The sequence below is a fragment of the Ornithodoros turicata genome, chromosome 4 (assembly GCF_037126465.1).
Source record: "Ornithodoros turicata isolate Travis chromosome 4, ASM3712646v1, whole genome shotgun sequence".
NCBI classification, from domain to species: domain Eukaryota; kingdom Metazoa; phylum Arthropoda; class Arachnida; order Ixodida; family Argasidae; genus Ornithodoros; species Ornithodoros turicata.
The window spans coordinates 2,749,209-2,775,137 of NC_088204.1; the positions used below are offsets into that span (position 1 = coordinate 2,749,209).

Sequence of the window (25,929 nt, forward strand, 5' to 3'; positions counted from 1 at the left end):
ATCTTGTAAACGGCACAAAACGCATAAAAGTCGCGTATAAGGCCCGCCTAGTAGCTGACGGCCGATGTCATAAACGTGGCGTAAAAACGTCGGAATGTCTCCGCTACTTTACACCGCCGAAACTTCGGCATTTTTGAAAACGACACGGGAAGGGAACACGGTAACATTGTACGTGCAGATGGCACAGGCACCAGCATTTACATTGTAAGGCTTAAGAGGGCCAAACAAGGGCGGAGAAAAGAAGTCATAGAATCACAGGGTTGTCATCTCACACCAAAACATCCCCTACCCCGTTTAGCGGGAACGTGTAACACACGTGACCCCGCCAAGTAGCCCCGAGTGTCCACAAAGGACACATCGACAGAGATGTCATCCATCACCTGGAAGAGAAAATCACCGTCCCGAACGGTACACCTGCCTGTCCCGCCTCCCGAACTTGGCTTTTCAGAAACGTACAACCGTATCTAAAGACAGAAGACGTACCAGGACAAAGAGAGTTCTTCCAACGACGCAGGCCACGTGGAGACCTATGTCCTAGCGGCAAAAGTCTTTCTTCCGAGTAACCCCCGGTGGGTCCTGGCACGCTTATACCAAGTTCTTCGAGAAAAACAGGGGTTCCCATTGTCTCCAACATCGTCTCGAGAGAGACAAAAAAAAAAAAAAAAGCAAGAAGCCGGTCTTTGCGAAATAGCCGAGGAGACACCAACTGAGTCTGGAACCTCATCAACTGCTGGAAGAGGGTTTTTGCTTCGTCGCCTTAGAGATGAAGTGGGAGAAAGAGAGGATTAGGGTGGTGTTGTGTGTTCGTATGAGTGTTGTCTTGGAAGAAGGCTGCTTGTACTGGTCATGAGAGTTGGTTTTCATTTCGATCGCGGATGTCCAGCTGAGATGATTGTCTCTCTCTCTGGGTGGGAAGTGCGTTGTTGTTGTTCTGGACTGGAGCTTGTTGGATTTGTTCCGGGATATGTGGAATAAGACGTCGTCCGGATTTTGGGGAGGGATTATCGCCGTCCAAGACAATATGGGAGGGGGGATACTGTAGATGGAGTTGATTCGTTTGGTGGCCTCGGGAACGAATGGTAAAGAGAAAGAAGGAGATTGAAAAACCCGTTAACGTCACGGTGATGGGATCACGGCGCTTCGAGAGTGCGAACTCGCAAGAGAGGCTCCAGAGTTTTTCTTTTCCGTAACGATTCCAGAGCAATCGTGCAGCGGGAAGTTGAGCCTATTGGATGCATACTGCAGAATTGAATTTAGTATACTTTATTTGCGAAGTACCCCTGTTTCAGCAACAACATTTAGTGCACTTGTTCCGTTTCTCTCAGCCAATGTACGGCGTCACAGATTCCGCCCAAGAAAAGAGTATTCCCAGCAGCCTGAATTCCATGCTCATGTCCTAGCCGCTGTTTATTTTTTCTTCTTTTTTGTCGTAAGAAACCGTGGACGCTTCAAATCGTGGCAAATTGTGCCCTCCACAGAGCCTGCCGACACCAAGCAACCAATTCCCGTTACCGCCATGGCCTCGGTGCCCGGACACCCCAATTGTCATCCCGTCATCCCACCCATAAGAAAAGCCCACACACCTTCTCCACTTGCTACATTGCCTGCACACATCATTATCATCCCGATGCCGCACAAAGCATGCCAGGCACTCCAATCGCAACCCCTTGAGACAAACTTCCCCGCACGTCTTCCATCATCCCAGACCTTGACATTGATTCGATCGCCTTGCAGACCCACATCCGCCATGCACCAAATGACAAGACGTCACCTCCCTCTCCAGCGATCCGCATACTTTTGGCCTCCATCCTCGCAAAACTTCAGGAGGGAAGGTGCTTCCGAAAGGAAAGAAGGGGAACCATTCTTTCCTTCAGTGATGCTCTCGGTGGTGGTATGTCTTGAGAACGAAGCCGGCTAGGGGGGTGTTTCCCTTGCCTGCTTGCCTGGTACGAGCAGCCGTCCATACCTAATCGGGGGAAAATAGACTCGTCCGACCGGGCCACTGTTGGGCTTCCCTTTCCACGAGTCAGTCGTTGTCCGACGCTCGTAGGAGTTGTTCACGGTTATCGCAGAGTTCCTGGCGTGCGATGGCTTCGGGATTTGCCTGGACCGTCCCCGCGGTTCTGTGGATGCATTAGAGAGGAGAGTGGATCGGTGGATTCTTGTGGGTTGCTCGTTGGATACGTGCTGTGATTAGAACGCCATGGAGTGGTTCAGGAGTGTCCTGGTGTTATGTGCTCTTCTGGTGCAAGTGTCACGTGCTATGCTTTCGGGTGAGTGCAGTTGGGAGCTTTGTAGTCCCCGTAGTCCTTCGTCTTTCTTTTAAGTTTATTGAGGTTAGCAGTTCGCTGTTTGAGGATATTACCACCTTGACACGATCCGATGCCAAGTCAAGCCAAACAAGTTCAAACATGATGAAAGACATGATGAAACATCAATTCCCATCAAGGTTCAAACATGTTCGATGGCAGTAGAAGTGTCACTTAGTGTGGGACCAGCTAGTACAGAGCCATGTATGAGGACGCGGCTACTGAACTCTTAAAATGATGTCTCCATGACCCTTAAGAAAAGATACGAGCGATCGTTGTGTCGACGGAGGGCACGTCATCATCATCATCAACGGAACGGGCACACATTTCATTGCAGTCTCAGCTCAGTTCATCCATGAAAGATGAAAGTCACTGAAAAGGCTAGCCCTTGTATGTTGTTCCGGCCTCAGAGCATCAGTTTCTCTCTCAGTTCATCCGACTGACAACAGAACGACGCTCGCCAACACGCACGCGCATATTTATCCCCCAGACACGGAATGCCCTGCCAATACATCACTGTATACTTTATAAGCTAACCCAGGCAGCCCAAAAAAAAAAAAAAAAACACGCCATAATTCGGTGTCCCGTCATCATTCCTGACACACGCGAAAGACAGTTTCGTAAGTAACGACTGCTCATGGCTTGTTTACGAAGATAAATGAAAAAAAAAAAGCCGGCTATTCCCAAGGCATCCCCGTACCACCATATACCACCATCAGAGCCGTCATCGGTAGCCTACTTTGCTGTGAAATAACGCAGGCGTTCTTGGGGGAGCGTATAATATTGACGCCGCCTTCCTATATATACGGCCTTTTCGGGATAAGCCACACTGACATGGAAGCAGATGTCTTCCGTTGTCGCTACAGGCAGCCAGGATTTGCTTTAGACGTCGTCGTTCTCAAGATTTCGTTCAGTTATTTTTGGTGTGGAATTTGTAGACACTTCGTCAAAGTGACGGCTGAGAGCTGGACCGGGTATATGCCGCATTAGTGCGCTTGCTTTGTCAGACTATAGACGGTGACGGCTACCACCAGCTGTGCCGTATTCCCTACCTTCCGGATTGAAATATCAGCGCTGTCCCCCTGAAGCCAGCCCAGGAACAATACTAACCCACCACCTGTCTCCATCTCTCTAAATATGTGTACAGCTCCGGTCAACCTTAACATTAACACTGGGAAAAATGTGGTCTCATTTCCCAGCTCGATAACAGCTACCCTTGGGGCACTGAAGGAATATTAAGTGAACAAAGCCCTTGTGTTAAACGAACAGAATAATTTTGTTCAATTACGATTTCCTCATGGGCCCAAGGGTTGCTGTAATCGCGCTGGGGAACGAGACCACATTTTTTTCAGTGTTATTATTAAGTTTGACCGGAGCTGTACATATACTGCCCGTATCAACAGTTATTTCGTGGTGCTATAACGAAAGAAAGGTAGCAAATGTTAGATTTATGGTCAAACGATAGTGGTGTGCATCTTGTGTGCTGTCCTTACCGCTATCCTTACGTAGATCCCGTCTACAGCAATTAATTCCGCATGATAGAATTTCAAGTTTTTTCAGTAGTTCGCTGTTTGATGAGCATTCCAGCCGTATCATCACCATGAAACACTCTAGCAGACGGTCTGCCCTAAAAGTGGACACCGAAGGAAGCTCGGTCTTATCTGAACGCATATAACCAGTTCCCACGAACAAGCCGGAACTCGCTCACCGATATAGCCCACAAGTTATCTTTAAAGACAGCAACTCGTCATTATACACTATCGCGCAGTGATTCATCGTTAATCGATGGGGAACGACGCTTATCGAATTCTGTTTCGCTTTTATGGCGACTGTATGTCGCAAAGCCAGAACGACCATCTTTCGCAGAATGCCGCGTTAAACTGGTTTGTTGGAACTTCGAAGCCCAAGTCTCTATGTTAGAGTTACCGTGTATTGACACGAGCGACATTACCGCAGAAGCGGAAGATGCGAAAAGCGTCATAGCTTTCTGCGGTCACGTGGGCGTTAGCGCTCAACGTCGTGTCTTCACGTACACCGCTAACTGTGGGGAATATCCTGCGACACAGCCACGAGATATTCCGTAGCAGACGACAGGAAAACACGCTGACGGTGTCGTCTGCTAAGTGTCGTCTGCTTAAATGCGCAGTATACGCCACTCCCGATATTACCGCACCGTGTGAATGCTCAACACAACACGGGCCGGAACTTCGGCTCTGTGAACAGTGTTTTCGCTTTTTCTTCCACAAGAATATTCCGTGAGGATGTCGCTCGTGTGAATACACGGTTACACGACTCAGTGTTGCGAAAACGTTATAAACCTATTGCGCGTGTTTGACGCTAAGCAATGATTATGATGATGACGATTTTGGTGGCCTTTCCCTTTGAAGCGGGCGAACAACGCAGCGTCACCTGCGCGTCCTAGTCGGAATCAAAAACTAAAACAAAACAGAAATCCTTCCATCAGTTGCATTGTCCGCTTTTTTTTTTTTTTTTCGCACCAGTATAGTAGCCTCTTCTTTGTTGAGTATACAACACATGGCTCAGCGTTGCCAACGTCCAAGTCCCAGTCGTATATCTGAAACAGATATGCAAAATATAGATAGCAGCGTCAACCGTTGCGATAAATAAGTGTTCATACATGAACACTTTTTCACCTGGTACAAACAGTGAGAACAAGGGCTCCGCAGCCCTTCTCTCATCGGTGCCCCTCTCTCCCTCGTTCTACCTATATCTCTCTACGCGTTTTCCGAGCGCTCTATACCTGCTAAAATGGCTTAATGGTGCCACAAAGAACAAGGATCACAGTCCTGGACACCGACGGCATGAGGAATATGGCGGCATTCGTCTTTAACTACACCCAGGGGGCGCGCACAAACTGAGGAACCAACGCCGGAATTTGAATCCAGGGCTCCCGCCGGACTCAAACAGTGTAAAGCGGTCACCCACTGAGATACAGGGGGGCGTTTTTCCTATGACTTTGGTCTCACTGAAATTACCGTCACCGTCTCTCTTTTTTCTTTGCTTCTTCTTTTTTGTTTTTGCGTACAAGACAAAGAAGTCGGGGATATAAGAGAAAGAAGCGCCCCCCTACACACAACTCCATATACCCCATAGCGTTCGCATAGCTGGATTGGCGGCCACCACTTTGTTGTTGCCCGCCTGCTGCAGCATAATTAGCTTTTATTTTCCTTTTTTCTTATCCCCCCCCCCCCCTCAGACATAGCCTCTAGGAGGTACCGCCATCATACCTGCAGAACCTGATTCCCCGCTCGCAGTGGGCCACGCCCCCTTCGTTCCGGCACCGTTCATCCATCTTTGGGGTCGAGAGAAGGTTCACGTTCGAGCAATTTGCGACGTTTACGGGCCCAGGCCGAGTGGTCGTCACGAACATCATCGGCGCGAGCTTTATCCTGCACGGCTCTCTCTCGTTGCCGTGCATAGTATAAGTGCTGTAATGAAGGACGCAGTTCTTTGTGTGTCCGTGATGAGGCATATACACTGTGCGCTGCTTGATAGGTAGACAAATATGAAACGGGGGATCGTGATGCCTTTTCCTTTTTTTCGTGGTTCAGAAGCCGCGAAAAGGGGCATATTTCTGCGTGGAAGCGACGCAAAAAAAAAAAAAGAAGAAGACTTTTCCTGGATAGTGCTGTTTTTTCTTACAACCATATGTATAGTAATGGGATAGAGTTACAAAATTTAAGGTTTGTGAAACCGGCGTAAGGTAAAACTTTAAACGTACACACGATGTATATACTATAAGAACGAGCGTATGTTGCGTGGACACAGCGTCATTTCGTTGCTAGTGCATGGGGCCCCCACCCTCATGCTAAAGACTTGCGAAGTAGAACGGCATCGAGTCCCGCAAAGGACTGCGCTGCTTCAGCATTTCCCTAGCTTTCTTGGCAGGCATTCTAGACAAGCGTTTACACGGTGTCCCCTCGAAGTCGGCCCAGGGCGCGTGCCAACCCCAAAAGAAAAAAGAAAACAAAATCATACGTTATCGTACCTTCTTGCGTAAAGGAAGGGAGTTGCCTCAGGACAGAAGCCGCCGATATTTCGAACAGAGACTGTTCTTCTTTGCTTTATTTAGAGTTAAAAAAAGATGTTCGACGGTTTAGCTACACTTGTTAGCTTTTTTATTATCATTACGTTTTATACAGCGTTTATTACGTTCACCCCCTTTATTATGGAATGGTATTTTAATGGTATGATTTAAGTCGTACCAGTGTTTTTTTTTTTTTTTTATCCGTGCTTGTATGGTTTCTTGTGTCAGGCATGTCGCAGCGAGAAGTTTCTTGACAGCTGTAATCCCTTTATAATCTTTAACTCTGGCATTTAATTAGTGGCTCGGAATCGGTTCACTGTGGCCCAGAAGAAGAACAGTCTCTGTTCGAAATATCGGCGGCTTCTGTCCTGAGGCAACTCCCTTCCTACATCTCTACCGGTTCGCTGGATTTCTACCCATCTACCTTCTTGCGTAAATATTGTATGTGCACGTCCATGCTGTAGTTCGCCACGCGTAATATTCGTGGTATACTATAATGACGACGATATATTATAAATCTATAAGATATAAAAAGCGCCTATACCTTAGAAGCACGTGACCAGCAAGCTTTCATACCGGGAGTATACGGCCACTAAGAAAGCCACACCGTCAAGCTCGTACAAGAATGAAAAGCTTTAACATCCCCCCCTTGGACTGACTTGACGCAATGTATAGGAACCAGCATTTTTCAGCAGGAATGTCCGAAAGCTCGCTCGCCAAAGTAGCCCTCTTACAAACCGAACCGTATACGACATCCTGTCTATCGGACGGTCTCGATCCTCTCTCCCTCCTCCGCAATTCCTTTTCCGATAACGGAAAAGGGGGACGATGCATTAGCGTCCAAGTGGGAATCCGTGTTTCCACCGTCAGCCGAGATATATATGTACTGAAAGCTCGACTAGGATTTGCTGCCGGCGACTGTGATGTATGGACCTACCTTTTATATGTGTAATCTCCGCACGCGCATCATGGGAGGAATGGTGGCGTCTATTGAATGACTACGGGAGGAGCAACTCCTGGAGCAATTCGTAGGTGCATCTTAAACGAGTGTTGGTGCGCAGTATTGGAAACACGCCGTATTTTTCCTGCGCACACAACGCGCACTACGAGACTAGAGCTTGCGCACGAAGCCGTTTCTTCTCGGAAAATCTCCTATGTGTAACTGCGTCTTCGCGGCACTTTTCGATTCGTGTAAGGCACGCATTATACGCCAGACAATAACCGTCCCACAATCCCTGCCGCGAACGCAGAAAGACAGGTTATGTTGGCGGCGCAGTTTAATAGCTTGTTGCTCGTAAACCCAGCACAATAAGTTAAACACCTCACAGGGAAAGCTAAATATTTTTAATTTACGGGTAAAATTGCTTTAAAACCGCTCCAGGCTCCGTCTAGTGGGAAATAATCCCCAATTTGTCGAGCAACAGTGATCGATGTTCCCGACTGGCTTGGTGCTCACGATGGCTACGTAGCCGACTTCTTTGGTTTTAGACACAGTGTTATGCGCATACAGTAGTAGTTTTGCCCCCGTATACTTGTCGAGCAATGCGCGGTTGGTGGCGAAGTCAACACATTGTTGCCCGTAAATTTCAAATTTAATTTTCCAAAAAAAAAAAAGAAAGAAAGATTTGAGCCCAATTGTGACGAAAATGGTGACGCAACAGTGCTGAGAACCCAGGTTGATAAATTTGTAAACCCTGTAAAATTCTCTGTCGTTTCCATGTTTATCTTATCTTATTTGGAGCCTTCCACGCCATGGCAGAGGAGAAGCACAAAACCGCACGCGATGCAAATCGATCGCGAAGAAGAAGACAAGGGTGGGAACGTACGTACACTACGTCCGTCGGACGCATTCGCAGCTACACGGCCGAATTTCACGGTCGATCCCACAAATCCTGGTCCCAGACGCGGTTTCTTCTCTTTTGTGTCGAGGTGGACGAGAGTATATTGCACTCTCTACTAAGAACTCCACAGGGAGCTATGTCGGTGAAAGGACGGAGGAAAGAGAGAGAAAGAGAGAAAAAAAAAAGTCCTTCCTTCCTTCCTTCGAAACAGAGATTAGGCCAACAACTCGATCTGTTTCACCTGTCTTCCTTTTCGTTCTGTTTCTCCTTTTCCCATTTCTATTCGGATGCAGAGAAAGTGGCAGCGTTTATTTGATTCCGTGTCGCGTTTTCCCTCTTCTTCTTTTCGGGGATATAGCATCCACTGGACGTGTGTCTTGGGACCTGGGACTTCAAATGATTTAAAGCTGACATCGCGCAGGAAATTGCGAAAGGGAAAGAAGATTTCGAGGGAGGGAAAAATAAGGTTCTTCTAATGGAGTTTGCTTTATTTAGAGTTAAAAAAAGATGTTCGACGGTTTAGCTACACTTGTGAGCTTTTTTATTATCGTTACGTTTTATACAGCGTTTATTACGTTCACCCCCTTTATTATGGAATGGTATTTTAATGGTATGATTTAAGTCGTACCAGTGTTTTTTGTTTTTTTTTTATCCGTGCTTGTATGGTTTCTTGTGTCAGGCATGTCGCAGCGAGATGTTTCTATGACAGCTGTAATCCCTTTATAATCTTTATCTCTGGCATTTAATTAGTGGCTCGGAATCGGTTCACTGTGGTTGAGTGGATACAGAATTCGCTCGTTGGGAGTGAATTCAGTAAACGCTGGGAGGTAGTGGGATGGAATCCTCCTTCGTTTCCTTAATCCTCTCTCTCTCTCTCTCTTAAGTCTCTCTTAATCCTACCATTCCTTTCATTTCGACGTGGCACTTCGCGCGGCGCAAAACTGTCCAATTTGTGACGTACCAACCTTTAGGGGGGAGTTACTTGTTACACGACTCCGGAATCCCGTCAGAGAATGTGAGTATTTGTCACTTGAATGTCAAAATCAAAATCCGACGTGATCCCCCCGTTCCGAAGTTATCACGCACGAAAAATCTTGCGCTGCGCGCGAGAGAGATGCCATGGCTCTCTCCCTCGAATACGCCATGCAAGCAGGTCAGGTTCTCTGCGCAGCTCTTCAGTCTCCCTCTTTACCCTATTGCCCGTGGAGCTACCTCATTGGTCTCCATCCTAAATTATGGGTGGGGGGGTCAACATTTCAAAGTTAGGCGCAGGTGGTTTCTTCTGTACGTCTACAAACACCCCCCCCCTTTATTGTTGCTGCCTCGCGATTGGACAGACACTTGGTCACGTGGTTTTTCTCAAAACTTTACCCCTTTCCCACGCGTAGAGACCTCCTTTGTAAATGTTACTACAAAAACAGCGTGCTATTGCTATTAAATTGTTATTACTATTTATAATTTGGACAACAATGCTAGAAACAGTGAATTGAACACATATCATGAGCTACAGATGCCCCCTTTAATGCACCCACTAAATTACGACAATTCTTCGCGGACACTAAAACGTTCCCTTTCACACGTCACACCCTCATAACCACAAATTAAACTGGCCCACATACAAACCCTCCTCCCATTACCGCTTCTCATTCTCCGCATAAACACATTGCTATATATATATATATATACAGCAATATCTCCCCGCGTTTATGACAACGCTCGATCAAAATTTACTACATTCTCTCCCCCAAAACGAGCCATTGTACAGGAGGAACACATCTCAATCTGGCGCGTGGCTCCTTACAATATTCTAGATTAGACGCAGACCCCTGCGCGCAACAATTTATACGGATCGTACTCCGTCCTTACTGTTGCCGCAGTTTCACTTCTCGGCAAGAAGGCTTTTATGACGGGTTTCTTATATATATATATCGAAGTTCCCCCCTCCCTTTTTTTTTCAACCTCCCACATATGCCCCATTACTCGCTTAACTGGGACAAATGAGGCATACAGGAATGGCAAAGACATGGACGTCTGTTGTACATGTACGAAAAAAAAAAAAAAAAAAAAAAACTCGATATCGTCTTCCAAATTGAGGCTGGTCTTGAGATAGCGACTTCGGAGGGTGTCTTTATGTCATCCGAGGTAGTTTGAAAAAATAAAAAAATAAAAAAATAAAGAGAGAGAGAGAAAGAGAGAGAGAGTGTGTGCGTGATGAAGGTGGAGAGAGAAGATTATAGCAAATGTTGGCATAGTATTCACCGTCGCGTTCGTTCAGAACGAACTGTATGTGGCGCACAGCTTTGTATCACTGTATTTCTTTTCGTCCTCTCGATTTTGTACCAGTGGTTGGAATGTTGAGCGAATGTGCGAGGAACTGGTATAGCGGGTGGAGCAATATGTATTTTGTAATGAATACCGATAAAAATTATAATGATAAAGTATAATTTTTTCCCTCTATCTATCTGGGGGGGGGGGAGGGGGGAGTTGAACTGCTTGCCGTATTCGGGGGTGGGGGATTAATTCTAAATAAACGTACCTATCAAATGTTTACGTCACCATAGAGCCCGAACGGGACATGCAGACGTTCTCTACGTTTTTCTTCTTCATACACACAGCACCAGATGGTTGACGACTTCCGACGCTGTTCTATTAACCTAACCTCACTCTTAAAAAAAAAGGGTGTACTTTAACTCCTTTTTTTTGCCACATATATAACACCCTTTTGGAGAGTACAATTATTACGCTCAAAAGGGTGTCTCCTCACTCCCTCAAGGGAGTAGCATAACACCTTTCTCGCTACTGGAGAGTAGGTAGTATTACTCTCCGGCAGGGAGAAGGTGTTATGCTACTCCCTTGAGGGAGTGAGGAGACACCCTTCTGAGCGTAATTGTACTCTCCGAAAGGGTGTTATATATGTGGCAGGGAAATGAGTTAAAGTACACCTTTTTTTTTTTTTTTTTTAAAGAGTGCTGGCGAGAATCGAGTTTATTTCCTTTTGGACTTAAACCAATCCATTTCTCTCTCTCTCTCTCGAAATTACCTTTCCTCATAAAAGGTCCCATATACATTTGTTGGTAGCGCACGTTGTACACGTACGTCTCTTCTCCATTACCATCCGTTGCTCCCATAGGAGTGATTTCCCTTTCGGTTTCCTATATGTGTGCAGCACCATTTTTTTTTTTTTTGTCCCCTTATGTATATGTATATCTCCCGATCACTCTGCGCGAGACGACCAATGTTGCCGCACGTCAGCGCGCGCGCGCGTATAAATGCTGATTCAAAATCGATGCCATTGACCCACCAAGGCATCTCATTCGGAGAGAAAGACGTAAAAGAGAAAGAGAAATAAAGAAGTCGTTTTTATTGGTCGTTCCAGCGTCGTCAGCTGGTACCGATATCTCCCTTCGAAAACGAGGGTAATTTTGATGTCGTTTCTTCGTGTGTCTTGCGTTTTCTCGATAAAAATAAATATAAAGAAAGAAAACAAAAACTCATGTTTATGTATGGACGTCTATAGTTGGAGCCCAGTGGAGAAAGAGTGTCATCACTGAAAGAAGAAAAAAAAATGATAGGGAGTTTTTTTTTTGTTTTTTTTTTTTCTGCGAAGTGTCCTAATTTAATAATGGCTCTTCGTAAGCTTGAGACACTTAAAGTGAATCTGCTTGTCTGACAGAAAATGCCGCTAGCCTGGGCTGTTAGCCGTTCCTTGTAGAACGCCTTTACTTTTTGCTCGTGCTATGTTTAGTCTTAACTATAATTTCCGTTATGTTCCGCTTTTTTTTATTCCAAGAAACGGCGCATGTAACATAACATGTTGAAGGCAATGAAGAAATGGCTAGGAAGCAAGCGAGCTGGTGAAGATGACGCATAATGTAAAACCCCGAGACTAGGGAACATGAAAGGACAGACACAACACGAAGTCTCAAAAGTGATGTTGAGAGTTGTCTGAGTGTTGAGACTTCGTGTTGTGTCTGTCCTTTAGTGTTCCCTAGTCTCGGGGTTTTACATTATGCATCGTGTTTAAGGCGTCCACGTGGGCAAGACAATTTTGACTTGGAGCTGCCACTCGTACAAAAGATCGTGTACAAAATTTTTTTCATTTAACTTCAACATCGTTCGTCGAATCTGTTACTTGGCTTCTGCACCGCTACGCGTCGCTACTGGAAACAGCGCTCACCGTGCATGTATATGGAGCAACTCATCGTCTGAGCGATCTAATGGTTACCAGGCGGGACAACAAGCGGTGCGTGACCACTGCAGCGCGCTATCGCGCAGCTGTATCTGTTTTTTTCCCTGTTCCTCCTGTATGCGTGCGTTCCACGTGTTTCCCTGTCTGTCTTATCTCGACTTCCAGATAATTAAAACCACATTCGACAACGAAGCGACCGCTTTATCGATCCTGTCGCTACTGATCTCGCGATATAGCCCCTCCGCGCTGTCCATCGAAGGTTGTGTACGCGTTAGCAACGGGACAGCGATCCGTTCCGAGCTTAAGCGCAAGCTGATGTTGATTTCGTTGCGGATATTTTCTGCTAGAAACTTTAAAGCCCAGTCGAGTGTTTTGCCTTTCCAGTCGATAACGCCCGACGAGTTCTGAGTGACGAAATTTCAGAAATTCGTGTATAGGCAACGCGGACAAGAACTGCAGTTCAGCAAAAAGGCATCAGCCAGTAGGACTCCAACCCACAGCCCTTGATTTCCAACGATTGTCGAAGGCAAAGCACAAAACATTGCCCGAAAAGTGTACCACTTATTGCAAAACGCAACTAAATCAAAAATATACGAGAAAAAGATCGTGATGTGTTAACTTTTTATCGCAGCGAGCAGTTCATAGGGTCGTTGGCAGCTTCCACTGCCACTGTCTTCAACGACCCGCATAACACGTATGGTCTTCGTCCTTCATGGGCCTGAACAACGTTGAAGTGTATTCCACGCCAACTTTGTCTCAACGTTTCCAACGCAATCAGGAACACACCTTTCTTACGAAACCTCGCATTTCGGGAAGATCCTCCGAGACGCGTCTCCTGACGTGGCGACCAAGATATGGAAGAAGGCGCAGCGCAACATCTCAGACACCCAAACGAACAATACACTTTTCGCACATCTCAGACAGCTTGTTCTATCAGGAAGTAGAAAGGCAACGTGGGCATCAACATTGAATCCTTCAGCCCTCAGAGCCGATCAACGCTTGCAACATCGACGTGACCTCAATAGGGACCTATATCTCTTCATGGCTGCGTATTATGCACTCCATCTCATCCTGAATCTTACGACGGCAGCTTGGCAGACATAACAATGGAACTTCCTTTGCGGGGGTGAAGTCACAAGGACGCGTAAACTTCCATCAAGACCCCGCAAGGCCCCGGACAGGGCTCGCCAGACTGGACGCTAATATACGACGTTCGTCAGCCGTCCTTTTTGAGCTGGGCGTTGCATCGTCTCGAGACAACGAAGCAACAACGTCGAGGAAAGTTATCCCGCTGTAACCATTGTGTTCGCTGTCCATTCTGCGGATTTCTATGCGGCCGACTATACTTCCTACGCAGTACTTCATTCTATAGTCGGTCCACAGATCGACATCGATGCACGTGGCGGCTAAATCTGACTTGAGGAAGGCCAGTGAAGCGTACGGGGTTCCATTTGCCATTCGCCACCGATACACTCGAGTGCTGGCAGGTATACCGTCATTTTAAATTCGTGTCGGTGGCCAACATTGCGTTAGGTTCTCCCGCCATCGACGGGTGTCTGAACCTCCACCATGACGATCGGTCAAACTGAACAGCCTGGTCTCTACAGCGGCGCGTAACACAAAAAATAAACGACCCTTGAGCCTTGAGTTGACCAAGAGGTCTCACGGGGACATCGCACTAAGACATCTCTAACGTGTCCGCCAACTGGCCCCAAAGTTGCGGCTTCGGATACGGTCGAGGGATGCCAGCAACAGGGTACAGGAAGCTTGGACACGTCTTCTTCCGAGATGCACGTAAACTATGATGTGTGGGGTGTCGGTGTGCTTTAAAGAACCCGCAGGTTGGCAAAGTTGATTCGCAGACCGGTCACTGTGGTGTCGCTTACGGTGAAGGTCGGTCTCGCTATATGACGTCACGAATTATCAACTATAAAAAAGGAAGAGGTATAGACATTTACACTACAGGCTGACACACCTTACGTTACGTACGTGTAACTCTACTCCAATTGCATGGTTGGCATCTCTTATCTGTCGCGCTATCCAGTATCGGCCAAGGCACTGCTCCTTCCACGCGTGGACTGGCACGTACAAACCCAAGCAGCACAACATCTTGGCCCAATATTGGACCAATATTGGCAATGTCGGGCCAATATTGGGTCAGTATTGCCAATATTGGGCCAAGATTGGGTCAATATTGCCAATATTGGTCCAATATTGGACCAAGATTGGGTCAGTATTGCCAATATTGGTCCAATATTGGACCAAGATTGGGTCAGTATTGCCAATATTGGTCCAATATTGGGCCAAGATGTTGTGCTGCTTGGGAACGGCGATAGCACGGTGAAGACTTTAACGTAAGAAGAGAAAGTGGCCCCACCCATGTGGCCTTTCCGGTCTCCCAGATGCTCATAAAGTTACGTGCGTTGGAGCAGGGAAGTTGTAAGGACTTTGGAGTTACTCTGTGTGCATGCGGGCACCCGCTTGGCGATGTTGTATGCTTGCAAAGGGGGCATGTCTCCCGTTTACGTTTGTTTCTGCAGGCACGACTCGTGTTTGGGATTGTGTGTTTACATGGGGCTGTCCAAAGTCCGAAGGTTCACTCGCCGGGTGGATATGTATGTTGCTGCGGTTGTTTGCGAGGAGTTGGGAAAATGGTACGCGCTCAGACTCTTCAAGCAGCCTCGAAGGAAGTCGTAGCGCTTTGTTCAAAACTTGTGAGAGTAGTGAAGTTTTAGGAAGTTAACATTACGTGTGAGGAGGACGCCTGTCACTGTCGGCGAGTCTGTTGACAAGGAGCGTACCAGTGTTTGCACAAAATGTACGCGAGCTCACGTTGTCCTTCGCTAAGCGGAAACGCAGCTGGTTCAGATGGAGGACGCAGTGTTTACCGAGCCAGGCTGACACGTTCACCACCCTTTCTACCGCAGAAAGAAAGAAAAAAAAGCACCCATAATTCCTCCTACTCTTTTGAACTTAAAATGCGTGACCAGCCAGAACGCACGTGCGGGCGGCAGACGCTCGGCGCAGGTGCCCTCCAAAACGTGAAGAAGCACGAAACGGAAAGAAGAGCAGCAGGTGACGCTTGCGCGTACCTAAACCCCACTTTTTGTCCTAAACGACTCGAAGGTCAAGTCATGAGACGTACTTTTCGCGTTTTGTAGACAAGCGGATTCTCAAACTGCGGGGGATTTGCCACTGGGGGGCCAAAATGATGAGCGGTTCGACCCCGACGGTAGCGACCCACGGAGGCGAAATTGAGGAGTCACGCGCGGATCCTGGGCGCTGCCATGATGGCGCGGGTAGAGACAGATCTTTCTTTTGTCCTGGTGCTTTTGATCGTGGGCACCGATTTGTGGAACTTGTGCTGGTCTGTTCGTGAAAGCAGAACAGCGTGGGGTGTCTAATTTAGGGTATTCAGTCCGGTGTGAGGATGAGACAATGGATTGGGCGGTGACGCCGTGTCGATTTGTTCTGAGGAGGAGAGTTAATGCTCGATAGGGTGTCGCCTTCAAAGAGTATTCGTGTCGACGTATCCAGTTCTTTCTATTGTTCCCTTTTTAGGATTGTGGATGTCGACGTGGACTACCACCACTGCAGCTTTGTCTCGTACTGCTATAAAGCGCAGCTATAGCTCGAACGAATTACGTATCCTGCATTTCCAGAGAAATTTAATTTGTCCTACAGGTGATAGCGTAGAGCGGGAAATTATCGCTTTAGAGGCGAATTCCCATAACTTTATTGTGAGATTACGAATGGGGAGTTTGGCATAAAAGACGTGACACCGCGGTGCAATGTGAAGAAAGAACTTGTTGCTCCTGAACATTCTACCACTGGGCCCATACTAATGATTAAGAAGTTACGGGATCGAACCTTTGTGTCGGTTCTCACATACAGCGCTAGAAAACAGTGCCGTTTTTTATGTGTTTTTTTTTTTTCCTTTTGCACTGTTATGAACCGCTGGAAAACAGCGCTTATTGTCAGAGTTGAGCTCCTGTCGCCTTTTTGAGCACTCATTTCTAGCGCTCGTTTGTGATGGCCAGTCAAGGGGCGGTTTTACCCACGACTTCGCAGAAGATGTGGGGTTGTTTTCCTTCCTGGTTTCGCTGTGTTGCGTTGGTGTCGTGGTGATAACTGAACATGACGTCGAATCTCTCGTTTGCCCAGCTAGTTGGGCTTTGTGCGTTTACATAGCTCATGGGGGGGATCAAGAATCAACACAAGACGAAACGGTGCTGCGTCACGTCGCCAGTGAGGTTCCGCGAGACTTGAGCTGCCGAGCCGGCCGAGCGCTGCGCGCTCTGCTTTGCAGGTGAAAGCACGAAGGTAGAAGACAGCGCTTGGTTTGCTTGGCTTCCAGCGCTCTAATGCAAAGAGCTGTATGTCAGGACGGGCACTGTCTGAGATTTTTCCCGTGGTGCCCCTGTTGTCTTTGCAGACAGGCGTCGGCACGGACATCGGCCCAGGACACTGACTAACCAGTCTTATCTCCCACTCTTTCTTGCTGTCGTGTCCGTCGACGTCTGCTCACCGCCCGTATGGCCACCGTTGCTTCGCGGTGCTACTACGGAACAACTCTCGTCACAGAATCAGCCACCAGCTCACTCTACCGGAGCAACGAATCCGACCCGCATTTCTGTGGGTCAACGCTTACAGCGACCACGTAGCAATCCGACTCGTATATAGGACCACATTAACTATAATAATTCGAATGCAGCTCCACAATCTCGCCATTTTCCGCCATCACCATCCATCCTTCTCTCCACACCCTCGACCTTTCAACCAGCCCGTACCACAAACTCATCCACCCCTCTCTCCTTTTCCCTCCCCTGTCCGTAATTGAGGGGGCCTCGGCCATCTTCGCAGAGAGAGAGGAGAGAGGAACCGGTCGCGCGTTCCCTTCGCCGTAAAGTTTTTGACGCGGCCCGCTGGGTCGCTACGCATCTCTCAGTCACTCCGTTCGTATATAATCCACCTGTAATAGACGTTCGGCTTTAATGCGCGACCCCGCGATGCTCACACGGAAGGAAGCGGCACCGTAATTTCGCTAAAAATGATCCCAGCGCACATGCGTGTGGAGTTGCCTGTATATCGTGGAAGTCGTCAAGCGAACAACTGGAAAGGAACGGTTTTCCGACGGAGTCCGTCCATCCGACACGCCCTCGCGAATAAAGAATAAATAAAGAAATAATAATGACGGACGTCCGCTATGAAAAGTTCGGTCCTTCTTTTCCCTGTGGAGGGCGCCGTTGCGTGCGCGCGCGCGCGCACGGTTCAGGATAGTTACCGCCCAAAACGACGGAAGTTGACGCTACTCTTCGAATTACGCGTTTCGTGCGTTTGTCTCATTGCGGTCCTTCTCCCCCTCGTCATTCCGTGTATGCGATGAGAACGGGAAAGGGAAGAAGCGAAGCTCGTCGGCGAGTTTTTTCAACACGTCGAAAATGACTCGTCGATAATAGAAAGAAAAGTTCGCAAAAATGAACTGCGTTGCGAAATACTACACGCCGAACTTCGCAAAACGATGATCACCTGTCGCGACGAAAACTTTTTGTCTCATATCTTCTCGTCGTCTTCCTGCTTATTAAAACCACTATCGCTTTCACTACTTTTTTTTCTCTCTCTCTCTCTCTTGAGAAGACGACCATTATTATCATTTACTCCAAGTTGCTGCATACTTTTAAAGACCTCCTCTGGGATTTACCCGTATTCCTTCCAACACGACTCATTACGCCTTGTCCTGCTTCAAAGCCGTATGTGCGGCGGCTACTCTCTCAAGACACCCGAAAATTCCTTCGCGATTCTCTTATATCGAACTTCGTACGATTCTCTTATATCGAACTTCGTACATAAACGGACCTCGCCAGCGTGTAAAGCCCCCCCCCCCCTTCTATAGCGTTGTCGTCTGTTTCGCTTCTTCTTCTTCTTCTCCATTTCAACGTTGTCATCGCCGTGCGTACGTCGAGGCGTAAAGCAGCGGATATCATCTCATCATTTTCGAATCATCAGTTATCAAAACATTCTCCCGTTTCTTGAGCCCCTTCTCGATCCCCCTCGCGAAGGGAAGTTGAAGGAAGAGGGGAGCTTATTGAGAGCGAGCCAGAAATAATAAGGAAGGGAGAGGAATTTTCGCGCGTCATTTCTCCGACTTTGGAAGGCACAGTTTGAAGGATAGCGTATATAATGGTCAAGGAGTGCGAAAAGATTTCGCGTTTTTTTCTTTTAAACTAAGAGGTCGTGGAGTGAATGCGTTGTGGCGGGAAATAATATATATTTGTCTCGTACTTTCCCCCCCTTCCTTGATTGGTTTTCGTTTTGTCAGTTGCCGGTTCGTCATTAAATGAATTAGAGAAGCTTTGTCGGGATGAAATAATAATAATAATAATAATAGAAAAAACACTAAACCGATAGCTACTCAACGATGACCAGCTCCCGTGGCATAGTGGTTAGTATGACTGCTTTCCACGCCGAGACTGGGAAGTGACTCGGGTTCGAACCCACCCACACGGACTGTGCTGTCTGGGGTTTTCCCTGGGTTTGCCATTTTTGACTTTCCAGACGAATGTCGACACAGTTCCCCCCGAAGTCTGCCCAGGACGCATACTAACCTCCCCCTGTCTCCCACTCCTTCCTGCTGTTCTGTCTCCATCCGTCCACGTCTGCACGTTTAAAAAAAAATGTGTAGATGACGAGAACATCGTCATGACTTCGCCAAGGCTTTCCTTTGAACACTGTCTATGTACAACACGTACATAAAACCACATACAACACTTTCTCTCTCGCTCTCTCTTTTCCCATAGATTATCAAACATATACCCTGTGCGCTTGCTTCTGCGCGTGATGTAAAATTATACCCTGTGCCGAACAAAAAGATGTTACGTAACATGGATGATACATATATGTAAACGCATACCTGCTGTTAATTTCATGGTTTAATTTCACTACAGTATACTATGCTGCACATAGTTCACAATTTTTCCTTTTCTAATATGGCCTCGGACATCCGTAGTCGGATAAGACCCGCGTTTGGAATGTATCAATGCCCTTCGGGAAATACACTGACGGAGGTCATTCCGTCGCCTCCTTTGTGAGAAAGTCCTTTGAGAAAGGACCAGAGGTGTTTGCGTCTGTAGCTGTAACCTGTTGTTTGAGCTAGACGTATATTTGTGTCATTTTTAGTCTCGAAGGTTGAAGGGTTGAAAGGATGTAAACGGCCGCTCTGGGGAAGATGACCTCCGCACCGTCGGAGTCTCCTTGAGAGGATATTTTGCTAAGCTATCGCTTCTTTGTAGTTTGTGAAGCGACCACTAATGGAGTTGTATTATCGTTTTGTGAACATTGTTTAATTGCTAGAGTTTTAGTGATGTTAATGAGGGAAAGTGAAATATTATGGATGGAATTTTGTGGGCTGTACTAATGTTAGAATGATCAAATCAGGGTTTGGGGAAAGTGTGAAAATCGTTGTGATTTGTTGTATAAATTTTAAGGCGGTACCCTGATGTGAGTGAACAAAAAGGCCGTGACGGCCTGGAAGAGGGGTCTTCGTTTTGGGTCTTCAGATCTAGAGAGATCTGGAGGTTTGACTAAGTCCAGGGAGAGATGGTCAGTCTCGACCTTTGATAATGTACTTACTATCATGTACATAGTGTAATTAAATCTCTAGTTGTTGTTATTCCTGAGCTATCCTTCGCTCATTCCGAGTACGGACTCGTGTCATCCCACCACCATTCTTTCACGACAACTTCCCTTCGGACTTCGATCTTCGACGGTGGAACGACGAGGGCAGAAGTTGACTGGCGCAGTCGACAGGATCGGGATTGACAGCAGCGAGGTGAGCAAGGACCAGCCAGGCCTACGAGCAGCAGGACGTCGGCGAACAGAATAGGCAACATCTACGTGAGAAGCCTGCTTTGCCGCAGCTGACTCTAGGCAACAACAGAGGACACGGAGCAGTACCGACGTGGAAGACTTCCGGAGCAGCAGTACAACAGCAGACAGAAAAGGCAACATCTACGGGAGGGCCTGCTTTGCTGGAGCTGGCTGCGACGTTGGTAAAGACTGGCGACATCTAGGTGAGAGGCCGGGGACCTTCGTGGTCACACAGTCAAGATCCGCGGCAACGGTGGACAGAAAAGGCATCTAGGTGAGAAGCCTGCTTCGCCGGAGCATTGGAGCGGTAAAGACCAGCAATATCTACGTGAGAGGCTGGGGACCTTTGTGGTCAGAACGTGGACATCCAGAAGGCAGCGGTGCAGCGCAGACAGCGGCGGACGACATCTACGTGAGAGGCCCATCACCGATTGCGGATCGACACATCGGAGCGTCTTCGAGATGAGTTCATCGTGAGTGCGTCAAGACACTGCAGTGGACTGATCGACCAAGTTTGGGTACGACATCAGAAGCTGTGTGGTGAAAGAAAGAACATCGGCTGAGAGGTGAGTCCCTTTGACATACCGAGTTTGAGGGCGCACCATGTCTGTAGTTACTAGACAAATGGCTAGAAGTACGGATCTGCACGATGGCGAAGTAACTGGTGACCTAGGCACTCGTACTGAAGGCGCAAGCGACTCAGGTTCTGCCGGACAGGAAGTGCATGCGAGCGTGTTGGAGAAACTGCGGCTAGAAATTGAGCTATATAAAGCTAAGATGCAGTTTGCTCAAGCAGAGCACGATAGGAGTAGCACAAGTAGTCGGCCAAGCACAAGTAGATCCAGAGTGGGAGAATATGCAAGGGATCTGAAAGGCGTACTAACTGCGATGCCGGAAACGGAAGCGTTAGTTCCCGCATGGTTCACAGCGGTAGAGACCATCTTTACGAATTTTGATGTACCGGAAGACGTACAGGGCCCAGTTTTACTGGCCTATTTGAATGAGAAGATGAGAGCTGTTATCGCTAGGCATGGCAACGGGCAGATCCTTGACTATGAGGAACTGAAACAAAAGGTTCTAACTGAGCTACGCTTGACCCCCGGAGAATACAAACGTTTGTTTTTCCATGCGAAGAAGGGTGATTCTGAATCATGGAGCCAGTTCACGACAAGGCTGGAATCCCTCTTTGACCATTACGTCACTAGCCGTAAAGTTAAGTCACAGCAGGATTTACGGGACTTAGTGATTGCGGATCGCTTAAAGGCTGTAATGCCAGAGGACACCAGGTCCTATCTTATGTTGACTGAGGCAGACACGTGGTTTAAGCCTAGCAAATTAGCCGAGCTAGCGGAAAATTTCGATGACAGCAAAAAGGGGGCGAAGCATCAGAAGAATCAAAATCTTCCGTGGGATAAAAAGATGCTGCCAGGGACAAAGGAAAAACAGTCATCAGCTAACTACTCCAACGGCAGGCAAAATAGCCAGGCAAGCCGTAATACTAGTCGCGGAAGTACAGTGAAGTGTTACGGGTGCGGTGAACTAGGTCACTACAAAAGCCACTGCCCCCAGACATCCGTGAAAACGGGAAAAGCAGAGTCACGCGCGTCTAGTACAAAGGAGAAAGGGGAAGATAATGTCGTAGCGAAGGTTTCCCTTTTATGTAAAGAGGTCAGGGACTCCCAAGGGTTAACAAACAAGGAACCGCCGACGGTGCGGCTTTGTATAGATGACAAGGTGGTGAATGCTCGTCTGGACTCAGGGGCCGATGTAACTGTAATTCGCAAGGATGTTGTTCCTGATAAATTCAGGGAAAGGGGAAGCCAGGAAGTAAAGTTAAAGGGGGCTTTTGGTCACCTTGCGGAAGCTGAACTTATGGAAGTTCCATTAGGTTTGCAGGCTGAAAGAGAATGTGCTCAACAGGTTATGACCCTGTGTGCAGTTACTGACGAGCTGTCGGTCGGTGTAGATGTGTTACTAACACCCGAGGATTATGAGGAAATAAAGCACGTTAAGCAGACTCTGGAAAAGGAAGCCGAAGCGATGGCTAAAAGTGAGAAAAGCGTGGAAAGTTCTGGTATCCCTAGAGCGAGGGAGGAAGAGCAAGTTTCCTTTGAGGATGAGGAAAACGAGAATGAAGAGAACGGTACACCCTTAGAGTTATCCGTAAACGTAGCTGAAGGCATTGTGGAAAATGAGATGTCAATGAGTGTAGAATCGCGAAAATTTGCGCTCGAACAAAGGGAGGATGAATCCTTAAAGGAGTCATGGGAACAAGCTAATGAAGGGACCCATGGGATGGTGATAGAAGGTGGGCTCTTGTATCATGAGGAGAAGAACGACTTAGGGGTTTGTAAACAGTTGGTCTTACCAACCGGGCGCAGAAAAGAGGTGCTCTCGTTGGCGCACGACTCGCCCTGGGGAGGCCACTTTTCCATGAAGAAAACTAAACAGCGAGTCAAAAGTGCGTTCTATTGGCCCTCCGTCGTGTCAGATATAAGAAAGCACTGTCAGTCGTGCCACAGTTGCCAGATCTTTTCTAGAAGTAAAGAAACTGACCGTGTCCCAATCACCCCTTTGACGAGACCAGAAAAACCATTCGAGATGGTTTTCATTGACTGCATTGGGCCTTTGGACCCACCGTCCGCACGTGGGCATAAGTACGCGCTTAGCATTGTGGATTTGAGCACGAGGTGGCCCGAGGTCATCCCTCTGAGATCTCTAACCGCTAAGGCCACGTGCCAAGCTCTAGTTGAGGTGTTTGCTCGTTACGGAACACCTGAATTGATATGCTGCGATCAGGGGACTAACTTTACAAGTAAACTCACTCAAGAGCTGACGGCAAAGATGGGCGTCAAAATGCGATTTTCCACGCCAGACCATCCACAAAGTAATGGTCTAGTAGAGAGATGGAATGGGACCTTCAAAGCTATGTTAAAGCATGTAATCGAGACTAAGGGGAGAGAGTGGGATAAGTATGTCCCCTGCTTGATATGGGCATATAGGGAGGTGCCGAACGAGATCACAGGGACATCCCCATTTGAGTTGATGTTCGGTCGGATGCCCAACGGTCCTCTTTCAATCTTGAAACAGACGTGGGCGGGGGACTGGACTCCTCCCACAGGACTAAACAAACCTGCCAGTACATACTTGGCTGAATTAAGGGAACGCATGGCATCTATGGCTAAGGAGGTTAGCGAAAGGACAGCTACGAAACAGAAGGAGTATGCATCGCGGTATAACCTTAGGACTCGGTCGAAGGTGTTTAAAGCTGGAGATATTGTTCTTGTACTGGAAACAGAGAGATCAAGCAAGCTTCAACCAAAGTGGAAAGGGCCAGCGACAGTAAAAGAGAAGAAGCGCGAAGATAGTTACGTTGTAACATTAGAAGACGGGACAGAACGCTGGGTTCATGCGAATAAACTGCGACCCTACATGACTAGAGTAAACGCCGTCGGCGTGATTTTTGAGGAAGACGAGGAATTTGGAAGTGTTAGTACACTACCACAGCCTACGAGCGGAACCGCACAAAAGGGAGTTGGGAACATATCTTCTCATCTCACGGCAGCACAGAGATCTGAGCTTGAAAATGTCATCTCTAAGTTTCAAGAAGTGTTTGATGACAAGCCGGGGAAATGCAAAGTAGGATGTCATCGTGTTCAGTTAGAAAATGGTGCAAAACTCGGTAAGGCATTTCCATACAAAGTTCCGGTAGCTCTACGTCAGGAAGTAGATAGACAGGTTGAAGAACTGCTAAAATGGGGACTCATTTACCCGGTTGAAAGCGATGTGGCTCATCCGATAGTTTGTGTCGCTAAGCGAGACGGCACAGTGCGAATGTGTGTAGACTTTCGAAAACTAAATGCAGTAAGTCAGCAAGACCAGTTTCCGATGGAGAACATTTCAGAATTGATCTGTAAGGTTTCGAGATCAAAGTTCATTTCGGTTCTCGACATGACCAGGGGATACTGGCAGATCCCTATGGAACCGGAATCCCAAAAGTATACCGCATTCGCGACTCCCCACGGACTGTATGCTTGGAATGTTATGCCGTACGGTCTAAGAAACTCAGCAGCAACATTTCAGCGTACCATGAACAAAATATTGAGCGCACACAAACAGTATGCTTGTGTGTACATTGACGATGTCGCCGTGCATTCTGACACATGGGAGGATCATGTTCGCCATCTTGAAGCCGTGTTGTCCGCGTTGAAGGAGTCAGGGTTAACTGCGAATGTCAAGAAGTGCAGGTTTGGGGAAGATAAGGTGAAGTATTTGGGTCATTGGGTTGGCTCGGGCAAACATTCACCAGACCCAGAAAAGGTAGCAGCAATTTTCGAGCTAAAAAGACCTGCTGACAAGACACAGCTTAGGAGCGCCTTAGGTATGTTCAACTACTATAGAGAGTACATACCGAACTACGCCGAGCTCGTGCTGCCTCTGACAGCGTTGACAAACCGTCGTGTCCCTAACCAACTACCTTGGAGTAGTGAGGCAGAAGCCGCGTTCGAAATGGTCAAGAGGGAGCTAGCCAAGCTTCCCGAACTGACTCCACCCGACCCGACAAGGGGTTTCACTCTAACCACCGACGCTTCTGAAAAGGCCATCGGGGCGTGCCTGTCTCAAAATGTTGAAGGAAAGGAGATGCCGATTGCCTTCCTCAGCAAAAAGCTGTCAAATTCCCAGTCAAAATGGTCTACCATAGAACGCGAGGCCTTTGCTGTTGTTTGGGCATTAAGCCGTTTAGACACATGGCTTTTTGGAGCCAAAATCATGGTTATGACTGATCATAACCCCCTGACATATCTGTCTCGCACTGCATCTACTAGTGCTCGGCTAACCAGATGGTCATTGGCTTTGCAGAAATATGACCTAGTAGTGACCCATATTCCTGGTGCACGGAACAAATGCGCAGACGCGTTATCGCGTTTAGTTTAGTGCCTGGTTTGGGAATTCGTGGACATGGTGGGTCATCGGGCTTTATGTGAAAGGGACTTGACAGCGTGTTGAAGTGTGATTTTTGTCTCTGTATATCAGTTCTGGAGTGCATTGTCCTTCCATCTGTTTGTTGGTTTGCTATGTTGCGCTTTCTAGAAGCCAGCACAACATAGTTAAGGGGGGAGATGTTAATTTCATGGTTTAATTTCACTACAGTATACTATGCTGCACATAGTTCACAATTTTTCCTTTTCTAATATGGCCTCGGACATCCGTAGTCGGATAAGACCCGCGTTTGGAATGTATCAATGCCCTTCGGGAAATACACTGACGGAGGTCATTCCGTCGCCTCCTTTGTGAGAAAGTCCTTTGAGAAAGGACCAGAGGTGTTTGCGTCTGTAGCTGTAACCTGTTGTTTGAGCTAGACGTATATTTGTGTCATTTTTAGTCTCGAAGGTTGAAGGGTTGAAAGGATGTAAACGGCCGCTCTGGGGAAGATGACCTCCGCACCGTCGGAGTCTCCTTGAGAGGATATTTTGCTAAGCTATCGCTTCTTTGTAGTTTGTGAAGCGACCACTAATGGAGTTGTATTATCGTTTTGTGAACATTGTTTAATTGCTAGAGTTTTAGTGATGTTAATGAGGGAAAGTGAAATATTATGGATGGAATTTTGTGGGCTGTACTAATGTTAGAATGATCAAATCAGGGTTTGGGGAAAGTGTGAAAATCGTTGTGATTTGT

At 47.4% G+C, this 25,929-nt stretch overlaps 1 protein-coding gene across 4 annotated transcripts in view; it reads left to right on the forward strand.

Moving 5' to 3' along the window:
- The window catches only part of LOC135390658 (latrophilin Cirl-like), a 472,208-nt gene that overhangs the window by 388,548 nt on the left and 57,731 nt on the right, over positions 1-25,929 (forward strand). Inside the window, exon 1 of one of the 4 annotated variants that reach the window (XM_064620459.1) lies at positions 2,050-2,273. The exons of the other annotated variants lie outside the window; for them this stretch is intronic. Within the exon in view, the coding sequence (XP_064476529.1) occupies positions 2,204-2,273 (70 nt within the window). The 5' untranslated portion in view covers positions 2,050-2,203. Of the gene's footprint in view, positions 1-2,049; positions 2,274-25,929 lie in introns of those variants that run through there. 4 annotated transcript variants of the gene reach the window in all.